This window comes from Astyanax mexicanus, chromosome 9 (genome assembly GCF_023375975.1).
Source record: "Astyanax mexicanus isolate ESR-SI-001 chromosome 9, AstMex3_surface, whole genome shotgun sequence".
NCBI classification, from domain to species: domain Eukaryota; kingdom Metazoa; phylum Chordata; class Actinopteri; order Characiformes; family Acestrorhamphidae; genus Astyanax; species Astyanax mexicanus.
The window spans coordinates 16,470,639-16,497,188 of NC_064416.1; the positions used below are offsets into that span (position 1 = coordinate 16,470,639).

The 26,550-nt window shown below is 38.1% G+C and overlaps 1 protein-coding gene across 3 annotated transcripts in view; it reads right to left on the bottom strand.

Annotated features, from left to right (window-relative positions):
- Nucleotides 1–26,550, bottom strand: part of LOC103044147 (voltage-dependent calcium channel subunit alpha-2/delta-1) — a 172,238-nt gene that overhangs the window by 100,799 nt on the left and 44,889 nt on the right. For all 3 annotated transcript variants that reach the window (XM_049483429.1, XM_049483427.1, XM_049483428.1), the window contains exons 4-5: nucleotides 5,319–5,378; nucleotides 1,146–1,181 (exon numbers count right to left, since the gene is read on the bottom strand). In XM_049483429.1, the coding sequence (XP_049339386.1) occupies nucleotides 1,146–1,181; nucleotides 5,319–5,378 (96 nt within the window). The remainder of the gene's footprint in view (nucleotides 1–1,145; nucleotides 1,182–5,318; nucleotides 5,379–26,550) is intronic.

Genomic DNA, 26,550 nt, shown 5'->3' on the forward strand with positions numbered 1-26,550 from the left:
AATATCATAGAATATTACATGTAATTAGAAAATGACTTAGAATTAGAAAAGTAGAAAATTAGAAAATCATTGAAAAGTTTCTATATTTTAGTTCAAATTCAGTTCAAAATATGAAACTCATATATTATATAGATGTATTACACACACAGGGATTTATTTTGAGCGTTTATTTATTTTATTGTTTATGATTGTTGATGCCACAGAGCGTGGAGTCCTTTAAAAAACAACTAAAACTTTCTCATCCAAAAAGGCCTACCAGGACATTTGTATTTATATATCTACTGATGTGTGTAATTTTGTTGTTTTTATGCACTTGTTCCTAAATGTTTGCTTCTGATTTTATTGCCTTTTACGCTGTAGCACTTTATGATTTCTTTGAAAAGTATTATTATTATTAATTAAAAAAAAATTAATATTATATAAGACCAATTGGTACTTTTGGCTGTGTGAGCAGGGTGCCAAATCCTGCTGGAAAATGAAATCAGCATCTCCATAAAAAATGTCAGCAGAGGGAAGCATGAAGTGCTGTTAAATCCTCAAGTCCTTTGGACTTGATAAAAGTTTTTTTTTTTTTAATTATATTCGAAATTATATATATGTATATATATATATATTTATCCTATCAGTGAAGTATTTGTTGTTTATTAGTGTTTTACTATGCACATGAACATTTGCCTAATAATTTTGCACAGTGATGTATATTAGCAGACACATTGAAGTAATATAGATATATTTTATTTTAAAAGCTTTTTAAATTGGGTAAAATGCAGTCCTTATAGTCACAGTCACAACAACAGGACCTATAAAAGTACAGGGCTACACAATGTGAGAAAATGTTCATGGAAAGAAATAATTCTGACTGGTTTTGTAGAATGAATCTTCACCAAAAAAAAGTAAATGCAAGAAAAGTTAAATCTAGACCCTTTAAGGCAAAGCGACTGAAGTTTTTGGGCATTGCAGAGAGGGACTTTGTTATTAATGACCCCGGCAATTACCGGTGTTAATTAGATTTGAGCGAGTGCACCACAGGATCTCGGGTGGATAGTGTGAGGACGCTTTGAGATGCACTAACTGCTGTGGAAAGTAAGTGAGAGGACATTTTCAGCAGCAGCAGACAACACACTGGAACGAAAACATTTACTTACATTGTCCTTGGCATTGAAATAGACTATCTCCTCGTCCTGTATGGGGAATAAAAACACAAGGACAACATCTCTAATGGGTGTTTTGCATCAGCGATGCGTTTAAGCATGTGCATAGATGAAAATATGAATGTTTAGGTGACTGAAGTCCTAGCACTAGTCCACTATACACATCATTAGCTGTGAATGTCATGTGACAAGGTGTTATGTTTCACTTATTATTAAATAAATATTTGCAAAATTTCTTGCATTTGATTGCAATGTTTTTTGGAAGAAAGATAAATGTTACAAGTAACTGACTGTTGCGGGCAACTCTTGGTCATATTTATTGAGCAACACATACATAAGAGTATTTTAATGCATGCGAAATGCAACATGCCAAGAGTCTCAGCAAGTTGAAGAGTTGTAGAGGTTCCTAATGGTGTACTGCTATAATAAACCATCCTTTGCAGCTTGAATATTCTCACACAATTTGTGCAGACTTTTTGATGAAGCTAGAATGTTGTCTTTGCTCATAAACGGCTTGGACCCGTTTCTTTGTAAAGATGCTTTGTGACAAAATCTGTTGTTAAAAGCGCTATAAAATAACATTGAATTGAGTTGAATGTTGACAGCCCACCTCACCATATTATTATCCCATACATTTTTAATCTGGTATAGGTCTCACAATCCAGCTGTTCCTGTTGGAACAGTACACTGGAATATGCATTCAGAAAAGGTAGGGTCACTGAGTGCAGGACCTCATTAACATAACATTGGGTTGTCAAAGTGAAAGTAAAGAAGACCACACCATGAAACCAGGTCTTCTGGACTGCATGGCAACACATTTGATGTTAATGAATTGCTAAACACAATGAATTGCTGGCCATCTCTACCAGTACAAAAGCAGGACTCATCACTGAAGATGTCCTGCTACCACTGCTATTCCGTATTGGTATTAAGAGCAAGTGTTGTAATGGTCTGCATGCATATAGATGACCAATGAATCTGTCTAGGGAGGAATCATGATCAGTGCCAAGATCTGCCAATGATTTGTTATCTCTAGGGGTGGGCGATATGGTCCTAAAATAACATCACAATATTTGATGGTATATTTGCGATAACGATACTCTTGGAGATATGACAAAACACTGAATTAAAACAATTATTTAAAGAATACACTACTGCAGCAAAATGAAAACTAAATTGTATTATTGCATATAATATGATATGGCACAGCCCTAACTGAGATATTAAAACATAGAAGAATTTTATCAGATTTGTAACAGAAGTCAATGATCCAGAATGTCATGATACCAATAATACACTCCAAATATTTCCATATATCCAGAATTAATATAATATTGTTCACAATATTCAAAAATGTTGTTAATATTTTGCATACGAGACGATATGTCACACCCCTAGTTATCACATGTCACATGTCCACATGATCAACCCTCAAACCCTGTCACAAAATCTGCAGGAACGGTGTGATAATATTCAAGCTGCATGGGATGAACAATAGGCGTACACCATGAGTCACCACTACAACTAGTACATTGTGAGATGTCTAATACACTGCATTAGTAAACATGATGGCATCGACCTGGAAGACAATATTGAGATGGAGATGTTTTTTTATTTTTTTAAATAATTTATTGTCCCTCGTAACCTTTATCTTCTTTCCAAATATCATTGCAACCTGACACTTCCTTCTGGGAGCAGCTTTTGCTTTCCACAATGAGTGTATATATTTAATATGTATTATTATATGATTTTTTATTTAATATATTTAGACAGGCTGGTGGTTGTGTCTAAACAGGGAACAATCATGAGTTTGTCCATGTGCGTGCTTGTTTTGAGTGTAATGTAAAACTGTACATTACAGCCAACGTGTAGAATGTGTATTCAATGAAATGATATATGGAGACCTACGGAGGGAATGTGTGCAGTGAAACCAGATCTATTAGGGCCCAATAAATCTATATACACACACACATATAATCAGGCACATGGTCATCTGAGGTCACTACAGTTGGACTTATTTGCTCCAATGGAAATCATTAACAAATAGAGGATGTATACTGCAGTACACTCTAAGAAATATAAGTACAGATTTGTACTTAAAAGAGTACAAAGCTTGTCGCTGGGGCTGTACCTTATATTGAGGCACAAAAAAGTACCTTTCAGTGAAAGTCCTTTTTTGTACCCATGGTTTTTGTGGCAGTAAAGATCATAAAGATTATAAACATTATCATCAACTAAATATGGCTCAAAAACTTGATGATACAAAATTGTCTGGCTTTCAAATAAAAAAATGTGCAATTAAAATATATATTGTTCATTAGTACAGTGATGCAGAATACTGAATGTACCTTTTGGCTGGTGAAATGGTACAAATTCGTACTTATTTCTGTTAGGAATGACTTTGTACTTCAGAGGGAACAAATCTGACCCTGTAAAGACCAATATTGTACCTTTGAGGGTACAATTATAAAGAGTGTACCTTCGAGTACAAAAAAGTACTCGTATCGTACCTCTGTTTTTTAGAGTGTATTTTGCTATAGAACTCATAAACTCCCAATGGGTTTTCTTGATTTTTAAGGAAAATTTAAAAAAATGTCCATTGCAAAGGACAAAATCATACATTACAGGACCTCAAGTTGCTGCAGAACTGAACCAAAAACGTCCCCAAATTAAATGCCACACATCACAAAGGAAAGCATAGTAAATATGGATGCTATTGTCATAAGTACCACTAATTGCTGACCCAAAACAAATGAGAAAATGAGAAAAACTAATTTTAGTGAAGTTGTGGGTAAGAAAAAGTGTCAGCATGGTCTGTATAGATTGTAGAGGAAGGTGGAGGTGAGTAGCACAGCAATCAGGAAAAGCTACCCTACATACAAGTCAGATATTGGCTTCTTATTGTATATGATGCTATAGCACTAGCACCAGAATGTAGGTGCTGCAAAATTTAATGGGGGATGATTTAACATTAATCAATAATAATAATAATAATAATAATAATAATAATAATAATAATAATAATAATAATAATAATAATAATAATAATAATAATAATAACTGACCAGAAATTCTAACACAAATGTGTGTGGGAGGGAAGGTTTATGGAGGTATGTTAAGTTAGAGAATTGGTGTATGTTGTTTATAATAACAACCCATAGGAAAGAAAAATTAAAAAGGAGTTTTCCTTAATGTCTCTGTTGTTTCTCCTAGACAGATATGAGATTAGAAGGAAACCCAAGAGAGATTTTACTTTAAATCTCCTGCTGCTCAGGTGACTTCCATAATCTCACATGCATATCCTCCTGAGTTTTACTACAGATCTCAATACAGTCTTACATTGTGCTCAGATTTGATAAAAAAATAACAGTAATAGTTTACTAAATACAGAAAAGCTTAAATAAAAGTAGACCATGAAAAAAAATCTTTCCAAGAAGAAGCTTCCGAAATGAATAGACTATACCTAAACAACGCAGAACATGAATTACACAATTTAGCATAAAAAAAAATCTGATTTCAGAAAATCTCATGTCTCATTTTTGTCTAAATTGATTTCCCCTAGACAATTTTAGGAGAAACATCTGTGACAAAGTTGATATCTAAATGAGACAAGGGAGAATCACAAATATGTCTACTGAGACATCATAGAGCAACATTTAAGCAATAAAATTTTCCTCTGGGAATCCTCCTTCAAAATAAATAAAGTTACTTGATCACAAAAAATATCTAATTCTAAACCCAATGCTAAAATGTTAAGATTAGAGTTTGGGTTAGAGTTGGATGTAGGGTGACATTCAATAGAGAATCATTTACTTTCACATTTCAGCTCAGTTGCATTTAATAGACATGCAGATGAATGTTAGTTGAATGTCAGTTGAGCATCATCAAATGGACCATCCAAGTAAAATGTTACCCAATCTTTTTTAATATGTTTATTGTAATATTGCAATAACGCTAAACATATGATTTATCGCACAGCTCTATAGCACAGACTGTTAATCAATGCAAAAAAAAACTGGGGAAAAATTGTGTAGCATAACCCAAGCATAAGCTGCTAAACACTCAGAATGAGACCATTAATTATAAAGTGAGAATTGAAATGAATTTTCTGTTTAGCAGCCTCCTTTTCATTAATAGTATAGTGTAATATCCTGATCAATTACTTACTGCAAACTCATCCTTCCATTGATGCTCCATCTGGGAGGTTTCGGCAGCAGCTGCCAGAGCCTAAAAAACAGAAAAGGAAAAAAAATGATACCCTCCGTCACCGGGTTTAATTAAGAGCTGGATTTCAATAGTGAAATCGATGAACACATGTCTGTTCGTGCTGCATTTTGTGAAGCAAACTACTGAGCATTAAGCTCTCACTTTCAATAACATCCCCCAGAATTACTGCTCCCGCAGTCATTAGAGCTGCCATATGAATGAGCGTACACCAATAAAGTGGAGCTTCTTAGGACCAGGACAAAGCGTAGGGTGTGTTCAACTCCTCTGCAGTGGGTAGCGGCACATGAGCCGCCTCCGTGCCTCATTCACTTAACTTTCATCTTCTGCTAATGAGCCATCAGCACGGTGGAGCTGAGCTACGGGTAGACAGCCTAAACCGTAAAAGGCTGCTGCTTTGAGAAGGCAATGAGCTCTCTCCCAGAAAGTGCAAGGTGCTGAAGCATGGAAGCTCAATTTGGAAGATGTAAAGCAGACAAGGAGAACAGGACAGTTGACATTAAATTAGAAACTGTAGCTCATGGTCCTGTCATGCACATATCCAATATATGGAACACAGCGTACTGCTATCCCTATTCCCTGGAGCGAAATTGGGATAATGCTGTAACAGTGTCCATATCACAGTAAATATATAGGTAAATAAACTGAAAACAAAAAAATGGTACACAGTTTTCTCCTTACTGTCAAGCAGACCTGGCCAGTTAAGACAGCTAAGACATGTAATGAGAATAAAGTTTGCATCGTATTTTTTACTCTTACACTAGAGGGACTATAAGGACAGAATAATGGATATTTTATATACTGCTTGTATTTACAGCACACCTTTATATTATAAGAAGATATTTGCAGTGCCTTAATGTGCACTAGAATGGAAAATTGTGTTTTACCACTTTGCCACAGTTAAATAATGACAGCTAAACTAAAAAAAAAAAGATACTCCAGTATTTATAGCAGTTATAGCAGTTTTAAGTCGAGGCCAGAAAGGCTAAAACTTTTATTATTAACTATTCTTATCATGTCTCCCAAAGCTGTGGTGCCTTTTCTTGAGTGTGTGTTTATATGTTATTATACTGTGTAGCTACCAGGCCTCCATGTTGTAGGCTGTAAGAGTAAGCTACCTTCTAAATGGGGTTTCAAACAGGTAAGAAAATTGCACCTAAACCTTCCACATCATGTAAGAGTTAACTCTGTTTAGTTATTAGCTAGAGGGAGGGCACCACCCGATGTATTTAGATTGTTGTTTAGGGAATTGTAGAGTAAGCTTTTTCTGGACCAGGGGGTGGGATTACTGTACAATTGCCTTTTCTGTTTAAGAAAACCTGATTTAACTAGACTGTTAATTGCTATGTTAGGTTTATTAGGTTTGTTGGAGCAGAGAAATTGGAAAACTTTGCTTGTCCCTGTTGCCAATCCCTACACTACAGCACGAGCAGTACATGATATTCTCATAAAATTTAAATAATCTGAAGAAATCCCAGTGTGTAAAAACAGTGGTATTGGATGCATGGTGGTTTTTAGGACCTTGGGTGGCTTGATTCTGTCCTAAAAATCAATGCATGAGCTCACGAACGCCTCCAGAAATTCAGGAACAGAAACTGGGGTTCAGAAATATATATATATATATATATATATATATATATATATATATATATATATATATATATATATATATATATATATATATATATATATATATATATAAAATGAAGACCAAAGAGCATGTGTTAGACATGCACAAGCCTGGAAACTCTGCATAATACCACCTAGACCCTGTCTAGACAAGTCCATCTTTTATAACTCTGCATCAGAGTGAGAAGCAGACTTCCCGGGTAAGCCAAAGGGAGGATGTAACTTTACCTCAGCAATAAGAGAGTAAAAGAATCTCTCATTTTGAAGAATGTAGATAAGATTTTGTGAGCAAGTTTAAAAAACAAAGCTTGGGTTCAAATAAACCTTAAATATACATAATACAGAATAATATATGCTAATAATATGCTTTTGAGGCAGATTTGCTATTTTATAAAATCATAAAAATTATTTTAAAAGAAATTTAGGACGATCATAAAGGATGATCTTCCCAGATGATTCTGTAGTGGGTGGAGTCTATAATCTAATATAAAGGACTATTCTCTCAATCTTCTCTCAGAGAGGTCGAAGGCCATAAATATGAAACCTGTTTAATATTAAGGACTCAGCATCATGTAGTGTGGGGTGGATGTAGAGTATGTAGAGTAAATTTTAGAGTCTTTAATTTTTTTTTTTTTTTTTTGTGTTCGAATCAAGCTGAATATTTTAAGTAAGGAGTGTATATATGCATATGTTGGTTATTAGACATGCTTTTAACCATATTCCTTTCTTTTAATTGCCTTTTTCTAAGCAGAAAGCACTTACAACTAGCTGACACATCAATGGTTCTGCTGTCCTCCAACACAAGGTTCTGAGGATCAGAGCCACCGGCTGGATGTGATAAACTTAAAGTGTGTGTGTGTGGTGTTTCATTCAGAGCAGATGGAGTAGTGTGGGGAGTTTGATGACTAATAGACAGAAGAAAAAAAACTGGTGAAAATGTCTTTATGTGTGGGGTCTCTTACGTTTTCAATGTCAGTCAAAATTTTAAATATCGTGTAGTGTGTGCTAGTCATTTCTGTAGTATGTCTCACTCTTCTGAACACACTGTGGTGCAAGGTAAGATCAAGGTGATCGCATTTGGGAAAGCTTGATAGCATGGCGAGCCCCCAATCTCCCCTTCTGTCCCAGCCAGCTCTGGAATCTTGGACGGAGGCCGGGGCTGATGTTTAGAAATATGAGCAAACAGGATCATGTGGCCAAACTGCCAGCCCAGCGCCTGCCCTAAATAAACACACGTCTGTCGAACAGCATGTCTGCTGTCCAGTCCGCCTCATCACTTACTGGAGGACATACAGGTCTGCGGGAGGACACATAACTGCAGGATGGCGGCCATCACTAGTTTCACCACAGAATAGCTGTAAATGAACACTTGAGAAGAAAACATCCTGCTTTTAAGATTCACATCTTCAATGACTGTGGTGGGCAGGTAATGGAAGTGCTGGAATTGTCCGATAATAATGTTATATGATCCTAATCGTGAGGTCTTCTCAGCAAATGACCACAAATCCAGTTTTAAAAAGGGAAAAGCAGTTCCAGTAATATTTTATATTTTTTGTAAGATTGGGGGTCCTATTTTAGCGATCTTTTGGTTGTTAAATGTGATTACACACAGTCTAATAATGTGGTTTAAATATGTCTCAGATTAACATCTGAAGTAGTTTCAGTGATTGCATTTGTATGTGTTTTAAATGTATATTGGGTGTGTTCACACTTATATTTTTTATGTGGGTTGGATTTATTCAGATATACATGATATTACCAGCTGTAAACGGGGTCTCAGACCACCTTCAGAAGTTGTTTAAGTGGCGTTTACACTTGCATCTTCATGTCTGTTGGCCAGTTAGCGGTTAGCAGCTAATGCTAATGCTGCTCCAGCAGTGCTAGCTGGGATTAACAGCAGGCTACTGGCCGATAAAACTCACCTCTGAATGGCAAAAAACACTAGTGCTTAGCGCGGTTAGTGGCTAATGCTAATATTTAACTCCTGTATATGCCTCCATGCCTTGTAGTGCAAAAAACTGCAAAAACTAATTTCCACAGGTTATGGTAGAATATTTACCCACATATCAATTCACAAAAGTTAGAAATATAGTGTTTTTTACTATTCAGACTGCAGGAAAACAATCCTATTCACACTGTATGTGCCAAAAAGGGAATTACAGCTGCCAGTCTGAACAAACAAAGAACAATAAAAGACAATTCACTTTTTTAATCTTTTAATAAAGTCTATTTGACCAGTTTATTAAACCATCAATTCCAATTTATAGGGTTTTTATCTCAACTCTTCATAATGACTTTCTAATTGAAAAACCTTGTAAACACCAGGGTTGAGGTCGGCATGCTCTTTACAGCACTACAAATTATTCTGTGTTAACAGCACCTCTTCTTCATCTACACAGACATCTTCTACACTGTTCTAATAAACACACACACACACACGTTCAGACACTCTGGAGCTGGGGTTCTGGGCTGATATCCAACAGTCTCCTCACCTCCTCTGCACAGTCTGGAAGAGACTAAAAATACACAGCATCATACTCTCTCACACACTCTCTCTCTCACACACACACATGCATACACACATATTCCTGCAGGATCACTAAATGCTTAAAAACAGCAGCAGAAAATGCAGCATTTAGACTAATGACACTTATAACACAAGACCATAAAAAGGTCTGATACACCTCCCACCATTAGAGCAGGGTACCAAAACCCTGCTGCCAAAAGATGCCAGCCAAGTCACATGTAATACTACTGAGCATCGAAAAGCTGTTTCAGTGCCAATATTTGGTTTGTAATTACTAGTGTTGTATAAGTTCTGAATCAGTGAAATAAAATGAAACAAATCCTATTAGATTGCAGAAAAATGTATAACTATGCAGATATGCGACTTTTCATATACGAGTGAACAGAACTGTGAACGGTCTACAATACCAAATCAGAAAAGCTTGGGACAATATGAAAAATGCCAAAAAAATAAAACCTTGTGGTTCTTACATTTAATTTGACTTTTGTTTCATTGCAGGAATTAACCCTACATACTTAATTTGTTAGTATATTTGCATATATTTTATATTTTTTATTTGTCTGGTCAATTAGATAATATAATAAAATGTAATACACATATATTCCTGCATTTTTCTCCTAGAAAAGATCTGGCATCACTTTACTTGCATGGTCCATTATGGATGCCTTATTGATACTCACATTCAACGCTCTTCAACTGACATTTAACTAACATTAAAATGAATATCAATTAATTACTAACTAATTACTAACTAAACTCTGAGCTGAATGAAAATGATTCTCACTGCTTATGCTAACCTTATTTTTAACCTTAAATTAACCTTAAAACATTAGAATCTAAACTTTATACTTAAATCTAACCCAACACCTATCATTAACATTCAGCTAAGGATTCAGTAGACATTTAGTTGAATGTCTGTATCTAGTATCTATGAGGCCTCAACAATGGATCATCCAAGCTAAGTGTTACTAAATATTTGGTCCAAAATGCAGCATGTGTTTTTTTCAATTAGCATTATAGTGTATTTGGACATGTTGCTGATAACAGTATGGATTTTCCTTTTCGTCTTTAGTATGGAGTATATGGCATCTGTTTCTTCCTAAAAAGTTCTGAAACACTGATTTGTCTGACCACAATACACAATTTTACTATGTCATTGTCCATCCTAGATGCTTCAGAGCACAATAAAGTTGACATAGTTTCTAGACATGGTTAACATAAGGTTGCTGTACTCATAGTAAAGTTTTAAATCGTATTTGTGAATGTAACTCTGCACTGTAGTCCCTTACAAAGGTTTAACCTAAAGTATGACACTTTCCCTCTAAAACCACGCTCACTGAGATGCTGTGGGGAAATTAGTGTATTGATACATCAGTGGCGAACAGTATGATGCTGCCATAACAACTGTTTCCATGACAACCTCATAAGCCAGCAGTCATTAAGATCTTGGAGTGATGGTCAAGCGATGGAAACTAGCTTGGAAGCCCAGGTTAAACTATGCATGCTGCCTATTACAGAGATAACAAGAAAAGAGGATACTATTCATGTTAACATTTAAACATCTGCACATGGAAACCGCAGATAAAGACTTCACTAATCAGCCTCTTTGACGTAACAGATTTTTCATAATTTCTTTTTGAAATAAATACCTCTCAGCAGATCTGAAAGCATCCTGGCAGCATATTTCAAGCAAGTCTGAACTCTGTGGTAATCTCGTTATTTATAATGTTTATAAAAAAACACTAAAAAATAAAAATATATTTGTTATATATATGTACGAAATAAAACAAAAGAGGAGTGAAGTTGAAGACCAGTACATCAGTACCAGTATCATATTATAGCATTAACCTCCAGTGTATTACTGTGTATTACAATGTATTATCTAAAAACTTCTGAATGGGCAGCAGCCTCCTCTGGCTGGGCAGAAGCCTGTGGATGGGCAGAAGCCTGTGGATGGACAGAAGCCTGTGTATGGGCAGAAGCCTTTTGATGTGTAAAAACTTCTGAATGGGCAGACACTGGGCAGTCGCCTCTGAATGGGCAGAAGCCCGTGGATGGGCAGAAGCCTGTGAATGGGCAGAAGCCTGTGGATGGGCAGAAGCCTTTTGATGTGTAAAAACATCTGAATGGGCAGCAGCCTCCTCTGGCTGGGCAGAAGCCTGTGGATGGGCAGAAGCCTGTGGATGGGCAGAAGCCTGTGAATGGGCAGAAGCCTGTGGATGGGCAGAAGCCTGTGAATGGGCAGAAGTCTGCGGATGGGCAGAAGCCTTTTGATGTGTAAAAACATCTGAATGGGCAGCAGCCTCATCTGGCTGGGCAGAAGCCTGTGAATGGGCAGAAGCCTGTGGATGGGCAGAAGCCTGTGGATGGGCAGAAGCCTGTGAATGGGCAGAAGCCTGTGTATGGGCAGAAGCCTTTTGATGTGTAAAAACTTCTGAACGGGCAGCAGCCTCCTCTGGCTGGGCAGACGCTTCTGAATGGGCAGAAGCCCGTTGATGGGCAGAAGCCTGTGAATGGGCAGAAGTCTGCGGATGGGCAGAAGCCTTTTGATGTGTAAAAACTTTTGAATGGGCAGCAGCCTCCTCTGGCTGGGCAGAAGCCTGTGAATGGGCAGAAGCCTGTGTAAGCGCAGAAGCCTTTTGATGTGTAAAAACTTCTGAATGGGCAGCAGCCTCCTCTGGCTGGGCAGAAGCCTGTGAATGGGCGGAAGCCTGTGGATGGGAAGAAGCCTTTTGATGTGTAAAAAACTTCTGAATGGGCAGCAGCCTCCTCTGGCTGGGCAGAAGCCTGTGAATGGGCAGAAGCCTGTGGATGGGCAGAAGCCTGTGGATGGGCAGAAGCCTGTGAATGGGCAGAAGCCTGTGTATGGGCAGAAGCCTTTTGATGTGGAAAAACTTCTGAATGGGCAGCAGCCTCCTCTGGCTGGTCAGAAGCCTGTGAATGGGCGGAAGCCTATGGATGGGAAGAAGCCTTTTGATGTGTAAAAACTTCTGAACGGGCAGCAGCCTCCTCTGGCTGGGCAGACGCCTCTGAATGGGCAGAAGCCCGTGGATGGGCAGAAGCCTGTGGATGGGCAGAAGCCTGTGAATGGGCAGAAGTCTGCAGATGGGCAGAAGCCTTTTGATGTGTAAAAACTTTTGAATGGGCAGCAGCCTCCTCTGGCTGGGCAGAAACCTGTGAATGGGCAGAAGCCTGTGTATGGGCAGAAGCCTTTTGATGTGTAAAAACTTCTGAATGGGCAGCAGCCTCCTCTGGCTGGGCAGAAGCCTGTGAATGGGAAGAAGCCTTTTGATGTGTAAAAACTTCTGAATGGGCAACAGCCTCCTCTGGCTTGGCAGACACCTCTGAATGGGCAGAAGCCTGTGGATGGGCAGAAGTCTGTGAATGGGCAGAAGCCCGTGGATGGGCAGAAGCCTGTGAATCGGCAGAAGTCTGCAGATGGGCAGAAGCCTTTTGATGTGTAAAAAACTTCTGAATGGGCAGCAGCCTCCTTTGGCTGGGCAGAAGCCTGTGAATGGGCAGAAGCCTGTGGATGGGCAGAAGCCTGTGAATGGGCAGAAGTCTGCGGATGGGCAGAAGCCTTTTGAAGTGTAAAAACATCTGAATGGGCAGCAGTCTCCTCTGGCTGGGCAGAAGCCTGTGAATGGGTGGAAGCCTGTGGATGGGAAGAAGCCTTTTGATGTGTAAAAACTTCTGAACGGGCAGCAGCCTCCTCTGGCTGGGCAGACGCCTCTGAATGGGCAGAAGCCTGTGGATGGGCAGAAACCTGTGAATGGGCAGAAGCCTGTGTATGGGCAGAAGCCTTTTGATGTGTAAAAACTTCTGAATGGGCAGCAGCCTCCTCTGGCTGGGCAGAAGCCTGTGAATGGGCGGAAGCCTGTGGATGGGAAGAAGCCTTTTGATGTGTAAAAACTTCTGAATGGGCAGCAGCCTCCTCTGGCTGGGCAGACGCCTCTGAATGGGCAGAAGCCTGTGGATGGGCAGAAGCCTTTTGATGTGTAAAAACGTCTGAATGGGCAGCAGCCTCCTCTGGCTGATCAGAAGCCTGTGAATGGGCAGAAGCCTGTGGATGGGCAGAAGCCTGTGAATGGGCATAAGCCTGTGGCTGGGTAAAAAAACCTCTGAATGGGCAGGAGGCTGTAAATGGACAGAAGCCCGTAGCAGGATGGAAGCCTGTTAAAGGGCAGAAGCTTATGAATGGGCAGAAGCCTGTGTCTAGGCAGAAGCCTGAGCCGGGTTAAAACCTCCTGTGGATAGACAGGAGTGTGTGAATGGGCAGAAGCCTGTGAATGGGCAGAAACCTGTGAATGGCCATAATCTTCTGAAGAAAGAGAAGCCGGTGGCTGAAAACAAACTTGTGAACGGGTAGAAGCATGTGGCTGGACAGGAGTCTATGAATGGGCAAAAACCTGTGGCTGGACAGAAGCCTAGGAAAGGGCAAAAGGATTGTGCCTGGGATTAATGCATGTTTTTTTTTTTTTTTTTAACTAGATTACCACCTGGCCTTTTAGCAGAAGCTGGAATTTTAAGCAGGGTAGTAAGCCACAACTGTCTTTATTATGTATACTGTCAGCAAATAAAACACTACTGAGATACTTTTTGGAAAGTATACAGATTATCTCTGTGTAAATGATCCAATTCAAATATATATATATATAAAAAAACACATCCTCACAATTTTACCAGGGGGGCCTGGTGCATTTTACTGTATCACGTGTATGCCTTATCATGCTTGCTTGTGCCCTTAGGTATGCTATGAGGCGAAGATGCTCTGAGAGAAAGTCTAAAAGCTTGAGAAAATTGGTGCTTGATGTCAGTGTGTGGTGAGGGCTGGAGGCTCAGCAGCTGAACTACAGCAGAGCTGGCATGTTCATCACTTAACATGCCTGCCATCTTTCCTCCGGCCAATTCATCAAACTGAGTAAGTAAGTCAATAAGAACACTGGAGCTCCATCAATACTTTTACTCCGGTTTAATCCTCTAGTCTGGAGAGCGGACAGGTTATTAATAGAGAGTGTGGAGCTGAGCTGAACGTGGACATGAGATTAGGACACAAATCCGCTGCTGTTGCTTGTTGTTTGTCCAATTAGCGTCCATGCTGTAAGCGTGATGGACAAACGCATAGGCAATTTTGTGAAGTCTAGATGTGGTAAAGCTGAGTTTGGGGTGCTGGAACAAGAAAATCCTCAGCAGCTAAGGCTTTTGTAGACACTAATTCAAATTCAACCCAGGTTTGATTCATTTAAAGTAGAGGAATTCAGACCAGGCTCTCAACATAAAGCCTGATATATTCAAAACACTCTTGAAGCACAGAGACGTATTACTGAGGAGCACTCGGTGTGGGAGCGAGTGCAGCAGACAGGAGGGAAGAGCTCAGCCCTGTTGCTGGAATATCACCCACATCAATCCCTAATTATTCTAGCCATGGGCACACGACAGCAGGATAAATGGCATTCCTGGGTCTAAGCTCACATGGATGCATTCATCTCATTGTAACCCGCATTAAGCCCCTCATATGTTTGCAGCACACTCGGCTACCTGCTAGACGAAGTGCCTCGTCTGACAGCCTAATTCATTACGCCTAATTTATACAGGAAAAAAAAAACGAAAAGGTACGACCAGAAACGTTTTCCTCTTTATTTCCCTACAGATAACATACAACCCAATATTCACTGCTGTGGTCATTACCTAGATGAAAGAGTGTGACCTTAAAATGTGCTCGCTCCATTATTCCAAAACAAAGGCCCAGACGGACAGTGATGTGACAGAGGCCATAAACTAAGCAAGGCCTGAGGTATATTGCTTTCTAATGGGAGACTTTGGCTGAGCATTGTCATTGAGTTACACCAGTCAGTCATAAATCCTGTTTGCTGCTGCTTTCCGGTGCAGAGTGTGGCTTCATAAATGATTCAGATGTGCATGTCTCTTCACAAATGAAGATGTCCCCTGGTCTGTGTGGGTGCATGCATAGAAATTGAGAGATATAGATGTGGATGTACAGAGTTCTGTGAAATGGCTTGCAAAACAACAAAACACTTTGTACGCTGTATTTCATTTGGATGGAACCTACCCAGTCAAAATTTCCTAGTTCGAAGACTTTTTTAATTCTCCAGATTTTCTAGATTATCTACTTTGAAAGTCAGGAGAGGTTTGCCCACTCAGAATCCCAGTTCAGAATCCAAGATGGCTGCACTGAACACCAACAGTAGCAAAAGCAGTGGTATTATAGAGTTTATTAGCACATCTGCTTATTTGTTTTTGCTTAAGCCTAGAGCCATAACGTTAAAATTAGTAACACCATCACTAGCGTTGAGTTTACACTGTATGCCAAGTTTTGGAGCCCTTCTTTCATTTTACAACATACAACATCACATAAAATAAAAAGGTACCATGAATGACCCTATAAAAAAGTAGAAAAATGATCAGGTAATCCTTAACAGGTAAAGTCCTAACAAAAAAAAAAATGCTGCTGGGAACTTGGTCTTTGGTCCACCCATCCCTGGGACATGTGACCGCCTGATTTAAAAAAAAAACAAACACTAACATCAGGTAAATCACACCCATAAAACATGTTACTCTCTATCACTAACGCCTGATGAAAATCACCCGAATGAATGCCTCTAAAAAACATTTTTTTTTTGTTCAGACTGTGTAGGTGCATAGTGTAGACAGACACAAAGACATGAATGTGGAGTTCTGCATCAGGTATACTAACAGAATGTTAGCGCTAATGCTAAGAGCTTATTTACATTGTGCCTTTTGCTGACGCATATGTGCAAATATATAAAGTATAGTCAATGCAGTAGTAGTTGTAGTAATGATATTGCTAATGGCATAGAAGTCCCTGGAGAGGTTAACATGAGCCCACCGGTACCTTGCAATACCATGCATGGGCTAGAGGGGAAAAAAAGAGTCCCCAGCAGAATGGTATCCACTGAAATGAGAGATGAATTGGGGAGTTGGGTATAAGGTGGGATGTTTCTGCCCATTCACAGGCTTCTGCCCAGCCACAGGCTTGGCTTCTGTCACCACTATGTGCTTCTTGCTGAACGCAAAACAATGCTTTAAAATCTAATTAGACCTTTTTAATGTTAGCTATTGACTTCATGGACTCTACTGGACCATTTCTAATGCCCATATTAAATATAATGCATATATGTAAAACTAGTAAAAACCTTTTCATTTTAACTACTGACTTAATGGACTCTACTGAGTAATTTCTAAGGCCCATATTAAACATAATTCATATTTAAAACCTATTAGAAAACATTTTCTTGTTAACCATTGACATCATGGACTCTACTGGACCATATATAAGGCTCATATTAAACAGAATTCATACCTTAAATCTAGTAGAAAACCTTCTTATGTGAACTATTGACATCATGGACTCTACTGGACCATTTCTAAGGCCCAAACTAAACATAATGGATTTCTAAATAGTATTTTTAACCTGCCTCTTAAACAAATCTTAAAGCAATCTCTAACCTTTTTAACATCTATTCCAGCTTTGTTTTGGATCACAAGATGCAGGCGAGGCTCATAAGCAAAGATAAAAAAAGAAAAAAGAAGCAGTGTGGAAAGACCTGCGGCGTGATTGATTAACACCGAATGCCAAATGAAAGCATGTGAGAGATGTCAAACTGGATTACCAAGAAGCTCACGATCAGGCCATGATGAGAGTAATTTACTCATTCAAAACAAAGCAGAAACAGCCAAGCTCCCTCTCAAGCAGATTTAAGACTGACCTATTATGCATGGAAAATGAATAATAAGGCTAAAGGAAGCAGCATATAATGTAAAAACGCTCCAGAAAGACAATCGCCTACCAACTGTTGTCACCAAGATAGACTTTTAAAATTGCGAACGGGAAATTCAAATAACCTCTTGACCCCGAGGCGCGTGGTAATTATGGAAATGAAAGCGAGGAGAAGAGGTTGTGCCTCTAATATGCCTCCGACTTCCCCAGAGCCTCCAGACAGACAGCAGCCTTCCATTCAGGCCTGGATTTCAGCAGTGTTTTCCTTTTCTCTAGAGGTGGGTAGAGGGGGTATCCAATTATCTCCAAGGCATTTCATCTGGCTTCATTATTTACTAGGCAGATTCATCAAGCACAGCAGCCAGGACAGGGCCGGTAATGACTGGGAAAATGCCCACTCCCCAAAATTATCTCCACATGATTACTGCAACAACCACTATAAATGAGGAGATGCCCCCAAACTGCAAACTCTGTGAATTCAACAGCAGTGTTTTTCTGTTTAATGGATGTAGCTCGGTCATGTTGTTTACCTGATACTGACCTGTAGATCTCTATTTCTGAGGTCAAAAACATATAATAATCCCTTCTAGTAATTTTTATGATTTCCCCAATATCTCTGTATATTTAGCCTTTAACAGTTTAGATGTACCCATTTATACTTCAGTATTTCAGCACAAAACAATACAGTCAATCTGAACAGAGCTCATCAATTCATCTTCTATCTGTCTTACAAACAGTATAACAGAAATAACCTGTTTAATTTCAAGAGATATACTGTACATACAGTAGGTGTTTGAAAATGATAATGTTTTTTTGGAACACAAAGTCACACCTTATAAGTGGACCTCAATAAGAATGTAGGATCTGGACCTGTTAAACAGGTTGACAGGTGCTTAAGAAACTGCATTTTGTATTAATTTATTTCTCATTTCACTTAATTTTGCTTTCTTTTTTAATTTTTTAAAGTACACCAGTACACTCTGAGGAATGCGCTGGACCCCCAGCTCTGATACCACAGCTGATACAGTACCTGTGCTGACAAGCATCATACCTTTAAAGAAGAAGGAATAAACCTTTCAAACTTTCAATAGAAGTCAATATAAAAATCTATATTATTATTATTATTATTATTATTATTATTATTATTATTATTATTATATTATTTCTATTGGTTTATTTGTATCAATCTTCTGCAACAGCATGAACTGTTAAATTTAAACTTTGTCAAAAAAAGAAAAACAACACAAACACAGATACAAGGCTGTGATTATGTGTGACTTAACTAGGAATGAACCAAAATTATTTTATTGAAAAAGCACACTAGGTATTTGGCCAAATAAGTAAAAAAAAACTAATCATTTATATCGAACAATTACAAATTTATTTAAGTTCATATTGCTGTTTCTTGTATAGGTTTCTCCAGGCCTTCTACAGGTTTAAGTTCGTTCTTATTCTACTTGCAATCACATTAGTTTTGGAGTCAACTTCTGTCCTATTCCACTGCAAAATGTTACAAATATTCAGTGCTCAATAAATAGTTTTAAATTTTACTTTGGTTTTTGCTTTACCTTTTAAAACAAGACATGCATACATATATATATATATATATATATATATATATATATATATATATATATACCATTTACCATTTATTTATACAATGGTGGAAAAGTGGAAAAAAAAATTACGACATCTCCAAATTCTGTATTTGGCCTCTGAACAAATGTTTAATTTAATTCTGTTTCAGTTTGGCAAAAAGATATTCGTTGGTTGCATCATCTCCCCCTACAGTACAGGCCTTTATATGGTCACAATTAGAGAGAGAACAATGAGGCAGACACATAAACACACAGAGTAAGTGGTGTCCATCCCCCTCACCCAACCCCTATCATAAAGCCCACGGCAGCGTTCACACTCCTGCTGCTATTGACCGCCCTCCTCTCTAATGAAGCTGCCGATAGGCTGGAACAGAGAGACAGATACTTCCCTCATGGCCCACTGCTGAGGTCAACCAGCCAGTCGGCTGGAAATCAATGCACCACTCACAGCAGACGGCGTCCTGTGACACAATGCACCAATCTGCTTCCACAGATTCTCAGCTGGATGGTTAACCTGAGCAATACAATGCTGAACCCAGAGCAGCGAGCGTAATTAAAATGCACATCCTGCTGATATCCCAATTAAAGCCGTATCAGAAGAACAGGAGACTGACCTGTTGGGTGTGGACTGACAACAAATGCCCAGAAGTTGCTTTACCAGACTAGCAATGTGATGCTAATGGACCTTATGGCAGAAAGCCAGAAGGAATTAATGTGAAGATTATCTGAGCTTTCCGTTCTTGCGTTCAAACCCAACATAATGTTCATAAAGTGGTTAAAACTAAATAATTGAATTTTGTTGCTTTTACAAAGACTGTATGAAGGCCTATTAAATGTTATTCTGGTTAATGTGAATCGGTAAGATCTTCATAATTCAAGACAATCAGATATCTTATCACAGTTTAGAGTGCATGGCTGCTATTAGCCTTAGCACACTTAATATGGAAAAAAAAAGTATTGGGACACTGGTTCATTCACGGTTTCTACTGAAATCAAGGGTATTAAAACTACGATAATTCTGTTGAATTTTGTTGATTTAACTGTCTCTACTGTACAGGAGTGTAATTTCTACTAGATTTTTTTTTACATTTCTCTGAAGAAATTATTGCATTCATCCACAGGGTTCAGCATAAGCGAGGTCAGAATATTAACTAATCACTAAACCCCCCCCACCCCACCCCCCAGCCCGCCCCTCATCTTATCCTTAACTCCCCAAAACCCAATACCAAATGTATTGGATGGAGCCCCATCATTCCACAGCTCAACACTGGGTGAATGTATAGAATATCTATAGTTTCTATAGTATAACTTGCCTGGTGGTTTCTTTTCTTTGAAGAAATAGTTTGGAAGAAAAATAAAACTTTAATTGACATGATTTATGACTTTCTTCAGATGTATTCGATTAACAAAGATCTAAGGTTTGCTACTAGTTTGCAAAGAGAGATGCTAGTTAACATTGCTTGAATAATAACAATAAAACAACTTGTATATATATAGTGTTTTACTAAATAGTCTTTTCAGCATGTTAACATTGCTTGTTGATCTTAGTTTTTTCCTTTTTCGGTGTATTTGCTACTCAAAACTACTTAATTTTTTTTTGTCTCTATGATTTTTTTTTCTCTAATTGTGACACAAACCTTACGAATGCATCCAAGTTGGGTGATTGAGTTTTACCTGTGAAAATCATAGAGCTCATCATGCACTTTAAAGCACTGTAATGTATCATCTAGCATCCAGAGTAATTGCCACTATATTAGCTGTTTAAGCGCAATTTACAGGTGGTACAAATTGCCCAGTTTCTGATAACACTTCATTGCAACATAAGTTCAGTGTTTGTTAGCGAAATATAAATAAATGTAAACTTAAATAACACCTTTCTATACAATCAAGAACACTTTACAATCATGCTTTACACTCAACCATTTACACTCTGCAGCAGCCAATCACAGCATACTCTCAACCAGAAAAAAACAGAAAGTTGTCCCAGCATAGAGTGCCAATTTGGCCATATATATATATATATATATATATATATATATATATATATATATATATATATATATATATATATATATATTGTGGTAGGCCCTGGGGTTAGGGGCGTGACCACTGTGACCCGGAAGGAGGAAGCACACAGAGACACGGGGAGCAAATGAACTCAAAACGTACCTTTTATTTCGACTTTAAACGCCCTCCACCACACCCAAAAACAACTCAAAACATAATTATGGCCCAAAGGGGCTCTAGAGTTCAGTAGCCTCTTTTTAGAGTCTGTGCAGCCTCAGCCCTCAGCTCCCCAGTCAAGAGTTCTCCCTTTAGTGAGCTGAGGCTGAGTTTTATACCTGTCCCAGCCGGCTGCTTAATCAGTCCTGAATGCGCACCGGCTGGGACAGACATGGCTGTGAGTTCCGGCGTGGGGCGGACCCACGGTTCCCCCGCCTCCTCACGCCACAATAAAATAACATAATATATAAATAATACAATGCAGCAGAGATTCTATATTTAACTGGAAAAGTCAATCAATCAATCAATCAACCTTTATTTTAACTTGGATGTACATTGAGGGCAGCCCTCATTTTCAATGTAGCCGAGCATTTACAGAAACAGGGATTGACATAACAGAGAAAATAAAAGGTAAATTTAATTATTGTAAAATATCAGTAAATAAAATATAAAAATAGATTAAAAAATATATATATAATAATAATAATAATAATAATAATAATAATAATAATAATAATAATAATAATAATAATAATAATAATAATAAAAAAATAAATAAAATTAATGAATATAATTAAGCATGGTTTAATTGACAAAAAATAAAATCTAAAGAAAGGAAGACTAATACAACAAAAATGGGTTCAAATTTGCTAAAACTAACTTGTAAATAAATGAACTAACAAAAATAAAAGCAATAATAATAAAAATAGTAACAACAATAAAAGAAACTCACAATAAGATAAAAAGCAAAAATATAAAACTATTAAAATCATAAAAAATAATAATATAATAACTATAAGAATAATAATAATAAAAAATGAATAAAATGAAAATAAAATAGGGAAACAAAATAAAAAAAAGGAAATAAAACTAAAAGAAGAACTAAAATAAAAGTTAAGGATAAATAAGATTAAGTAAAACAGGAACAGGCTGTCTGAATGTGGTTAGATATTAATGGTTGTAATATTTACAGTACTAAAATCAGTATTTAGAGATCTGGAAAACAACATAAACTTGGTTTTCATGGCATTTAAAACTAGTTTGTGCTTATACAATGCAACTTGTAAGGCATTAAATGAGCTTTGTAATTTTCTTGTTGCAGCCTGAACAGAATCAGCTGAGCAATATAAAATTGTGTCATCTGCATAAAGGTGGATTTTGCAGTCTGAGGTAGAAGCAGAGGCAGCAATATTATTTATGTATATATTAAATAGAACTGGACCCAAAATTTAACCTTTTGGGACGCCTTTTGTCAAATCTGATTTAAAATTATTCAATGACATGGACTGTTTTCTGTCAGTGAGGTAGTTTTGGGTCCAAAACTACCTAGATATGATTATAATTATTTGTTTTGAATTTCCACCAAAATACCATTTGGTTGTGTTTTTCCGTTTTGGTTTCTCAGGCTGATCTGGATCCCTGATATAAATCCGGCTGAACGGTTCTGGCTGGCGGAGTTGTGACGTCTGTGGTGGAGCTCACAGACTGTGCATGTGTCCCGCACAGCAGGTTGGGAATGCAAAGCCCCCTGGTTTGGTGCATCTGCCAATAGGCTGAACGGTGGTGCATTAGAGCGGGTGGATATATGGCAGTGTGGCCAGCCTAACAGTGCTCTGGGGACACATTCACTCTTTCCAGTGGCCTTTCACAAAGGCCAAAACACACTGGCAGGGACAATAAAGACGACTCGGCTGGGCGCTTATTACTCTGTGACGTGCGTGTGCACTCATTCATCTAATGAGAGCAATTCCCCGCAGATCACTTAACGAGTTTCAGATCAACTTTAAACGTGTGGTGCCTCTCACCGAGCCCCCTGACCTACCCCAAGCTCTAGTAAGTGATGTAAAGAAACAAGCCCGGTAGGACTGGACACAGCAGCGATTGTGAGCAGGCTTAGGAAGGAACCTGGAGGCCGTCTTCCAAAGATTAATGGTGTGACTGGACTCGTATGCTTGCAAATTAACTGCAGGATTAGGTTCATATGTCACATTACAGGGGTCATGATTTAATTTAGTGCAATAAATTGTAATTATGCAAGCAAGCTGATATTAGGGATGCACCAAAATGATTGAATTCATCTGAAAAATATTAAACTTTCGGGTCTAAATTATGTTTCAGGGATGGAAAAATTTAAGAATGCAGTTTTCTATCTGTAATGCACACAAAAAACACTACTATTCTAATCTAAAATATAATATATATATTTATATACATATTTATTTTATATATATATATATATATATATATATATATATATATATATATATATATATAAAATAAACAAACCTTTATATTCCTAAAAAAAATAAAAAATGAGCTTGTTTTACTTTCCTTATTTGTTCTGTAGTGCTGACATGCCCTAATGTCTGAGTTGCTGATTTTTTTTTTTTTTGTCCAGTGCAGCGGGCGGGGCTAAGCTACTGTTTCATTGGCTGATCTTTTATGAGACTAAATTATTTTAGATCATTTGAGGTTACAATGACTTCTGATTCTGATAGCAGTGGTGGCACTTTACTAAATTTCAAGTTGCAAAACAATGCCAAAAAGACTTTAGAATTAGCTAAAACTGAAAGGAGGACTCTCTACATCAAACATGGACTTTAGTCTGTCATCAACAGTCAGCAAGTAATTCAGCTCAGAAAACATTAAACTGTTCCATCACAGCTTTGGCTAACGGCTAAGACTGTTAGTAACCGCAGCTGAACCACACTAGCTCAGTTTTTCATTGTGAAATAAAGCATTGTTAAAAGACCAATAGTGATTTAACATAGTATTATAAATAATAGCATTGCACGTTATTATATTGATCAATGACACTTTCCCCCAGTACCTGTCGATACCTGATTTTACACGATACCTGAGGTTTCTGCCAATATCAAGCACTGATACTGATATAAACTTTATGTGTAACCCAAACCATACTTAAAAGGTGCACTAACGCCATCAGAAGTGTTCTGTGCCATAAGTGTGTGAGGAAGAACCTTCATGAGCGTCAGTAATCTTTGGACATCCATGACCCACCGGTCACCGGATCTCTGGTTGTCCTTCCTTGGAGCACTTTTAGCAGGTACTGACCACTGCATACTGATTATGTTCTGACCCAGTCGTCTAGCCATCTCAATCTGGTTATTGTCACAGTGTCTCAGATTCTTATACTAGCCTATTTCTTGTTTCTTATATAAAACCTTACACTTCAATAAGAACTGACTGATCACTTGCTGTCTAATGTGTACAGTAGGTCTCTATAGCCCTTGACTGCGGTGTACTATATGTTGCGTATCAGTGTTTTTTTTTTAACATTATTGCTGATGTACTTTTCCTGGAAAGCCTGAGCTTTGGGTACACTGCCAAGAAACAGCACTATTGTCATATTTACATGTTGAGAATCATAGCAACATTCACAGTATCTTGATTATCTCGAATGGCTAAGTAATAAAATCATGTATCTTGTCGTGATACGCTCTATAAGTTTTGAATCTGAACATATGGCACTTCTGACACTCATTCCAAACCACGTCAAATTCCCACCAGCAGAGACTAGAGGGACTCTATCAATAACAAGAGCTGCAGGAATAAAGCAGTGTTGAGGAGAATCACAGAATAATAAGCATATCATGCAGCTGTCACATGGATCCCAGTGGTCTTATTACCAGTCCTCAGTGAACAGGCTGGTTTGATGGGAGAGAGTTAGGGCCAGGCACGGACAACAGCCTGGGATAATGCTCGCATGTGCTTACCCTTCTGTCACAACACATTTCTCCACAGCCAATGGAAAACCGGCAACTTCCAACTATCAAATTATGAGTTTATCTGTAGCACACCTAACCTCCGAGGAACCGGAGTCTGGGAATGATGTCTCTAATTGTGTTTGTGGATTCTTGGAACGAGGCATGACTCAATTAGAAAAAAGCCTCTTACCTCCTTCATTACTCAATACTGAAGATCTGGTCCAAAGCAAACAGATGAAACTGCGTGTTCTAATGTGAGGCATTGTGTACAGCTGCAATATTTTCAAAAAACACCTGTAATATCATAACAATCTTCACAAAAGCTTTGTACAGTGCTGTGCATAATTTCAAGCATCTGAGGAAATACACTAAACTATTCATCTGGGCAGCAAGTGGAGAATTAAAAACAGAATTATTAAGAACATAATAAATTAGAGAACCACAAGAAGAAGGTTTTCCACTGAAAGAGAAAAAGATGGAAATCCTAGCCTAAATATCAACACTTTGAATAACAGTAAAGACAGATTGACACTCTGTCCCCAAGTCCTGTCCCCAGCTAAAATTGAGATTCTGATTTGTTCTGCACTTTAGATTGACACTCTTTTGCCCCACCCCAGATAAAATTGAGATGATAATTAGTTCTGCATCACAGTTTGACTCACTTTTGCTCTGCATCTAACTAAAATAGAGATTTAGATTGGCTCTGCAGTGAACTTTGACTTTCACCTAGCTAAAAAAAGAGGTTCTGATTGGTTCTACTGTGGAGTTTGACTGTCTGCTGTCCCACCCCCCAATTAAACTAGTGAATCTGATTGGTTCTGCACCTCAGTTTGACTCTTTATTGCTCTGTCTCTGGCTAAAATAGAGATCTCTGTAGCCCCACACCCAGCTAAAATACAGATTCTGACTGGTTCTCTATTGCTAGTTGATTCTCTATAGTCCTGCCCTTAGAAAACTGTTATCTATTTGTAGTTGACTCTCCATTTGTGAAAATAGAGGTTCTGATTGGATCTGCCTCTAAGTTTGGTATTCTGTTGTCCTTCCCCCAGTTAAAACAGAAATTCTGCTTGGTTCTGCATCTCAGTTTGACTTCTAGTGCCCTTCCTTCAACTAAAACATAGGTTCTAAATGTTTTCTGCATCTCAGTTTGACCTCTTTGTTGCCCAAACCACAAGCATTTCCATGCTGATTGCTTCTGCATCTCAGTTTGACGTTCTGTTGTCCTGCCCCCAGCTAACTGAGGTTCTGGCTGGTTTTGCTAGTTTCCCTGCCCCAGCAAGCATACAGACTCTGTGATTGGCTTTTACTACCTCCACACCCAACTCAATTAGAGATTTTAACTCTCTGCAGTCCCTTTCTTAGTTAAAATAGACATCTTGTTTAATTTTGCATCTCTCTTGCCCCACCCTCAGCTAAAATAGAGATTCTGATTGGTTCCTCAGCTGAGTTTGACTGTTTGGGCCTACAGTTTCCTGTAAAGACTCAGATAAACATGTACCTATTGGAAATGTGCCTAATACCAGAGCAAATTGAGCTGTAGAGCAACTGTGTTCCACTTCATTCAATATTTTGCTCTGTGACTTTATGATTTTATTGTGAAGTTAAAAGAGATGAGGTGGTAATTAGATGGTAGATGGTAATTAGTCAACATCCTAATCTCACTAAGGCACAAAGTCTAGTAAAAAAAATATTGGTATTAGCATGTAAAACT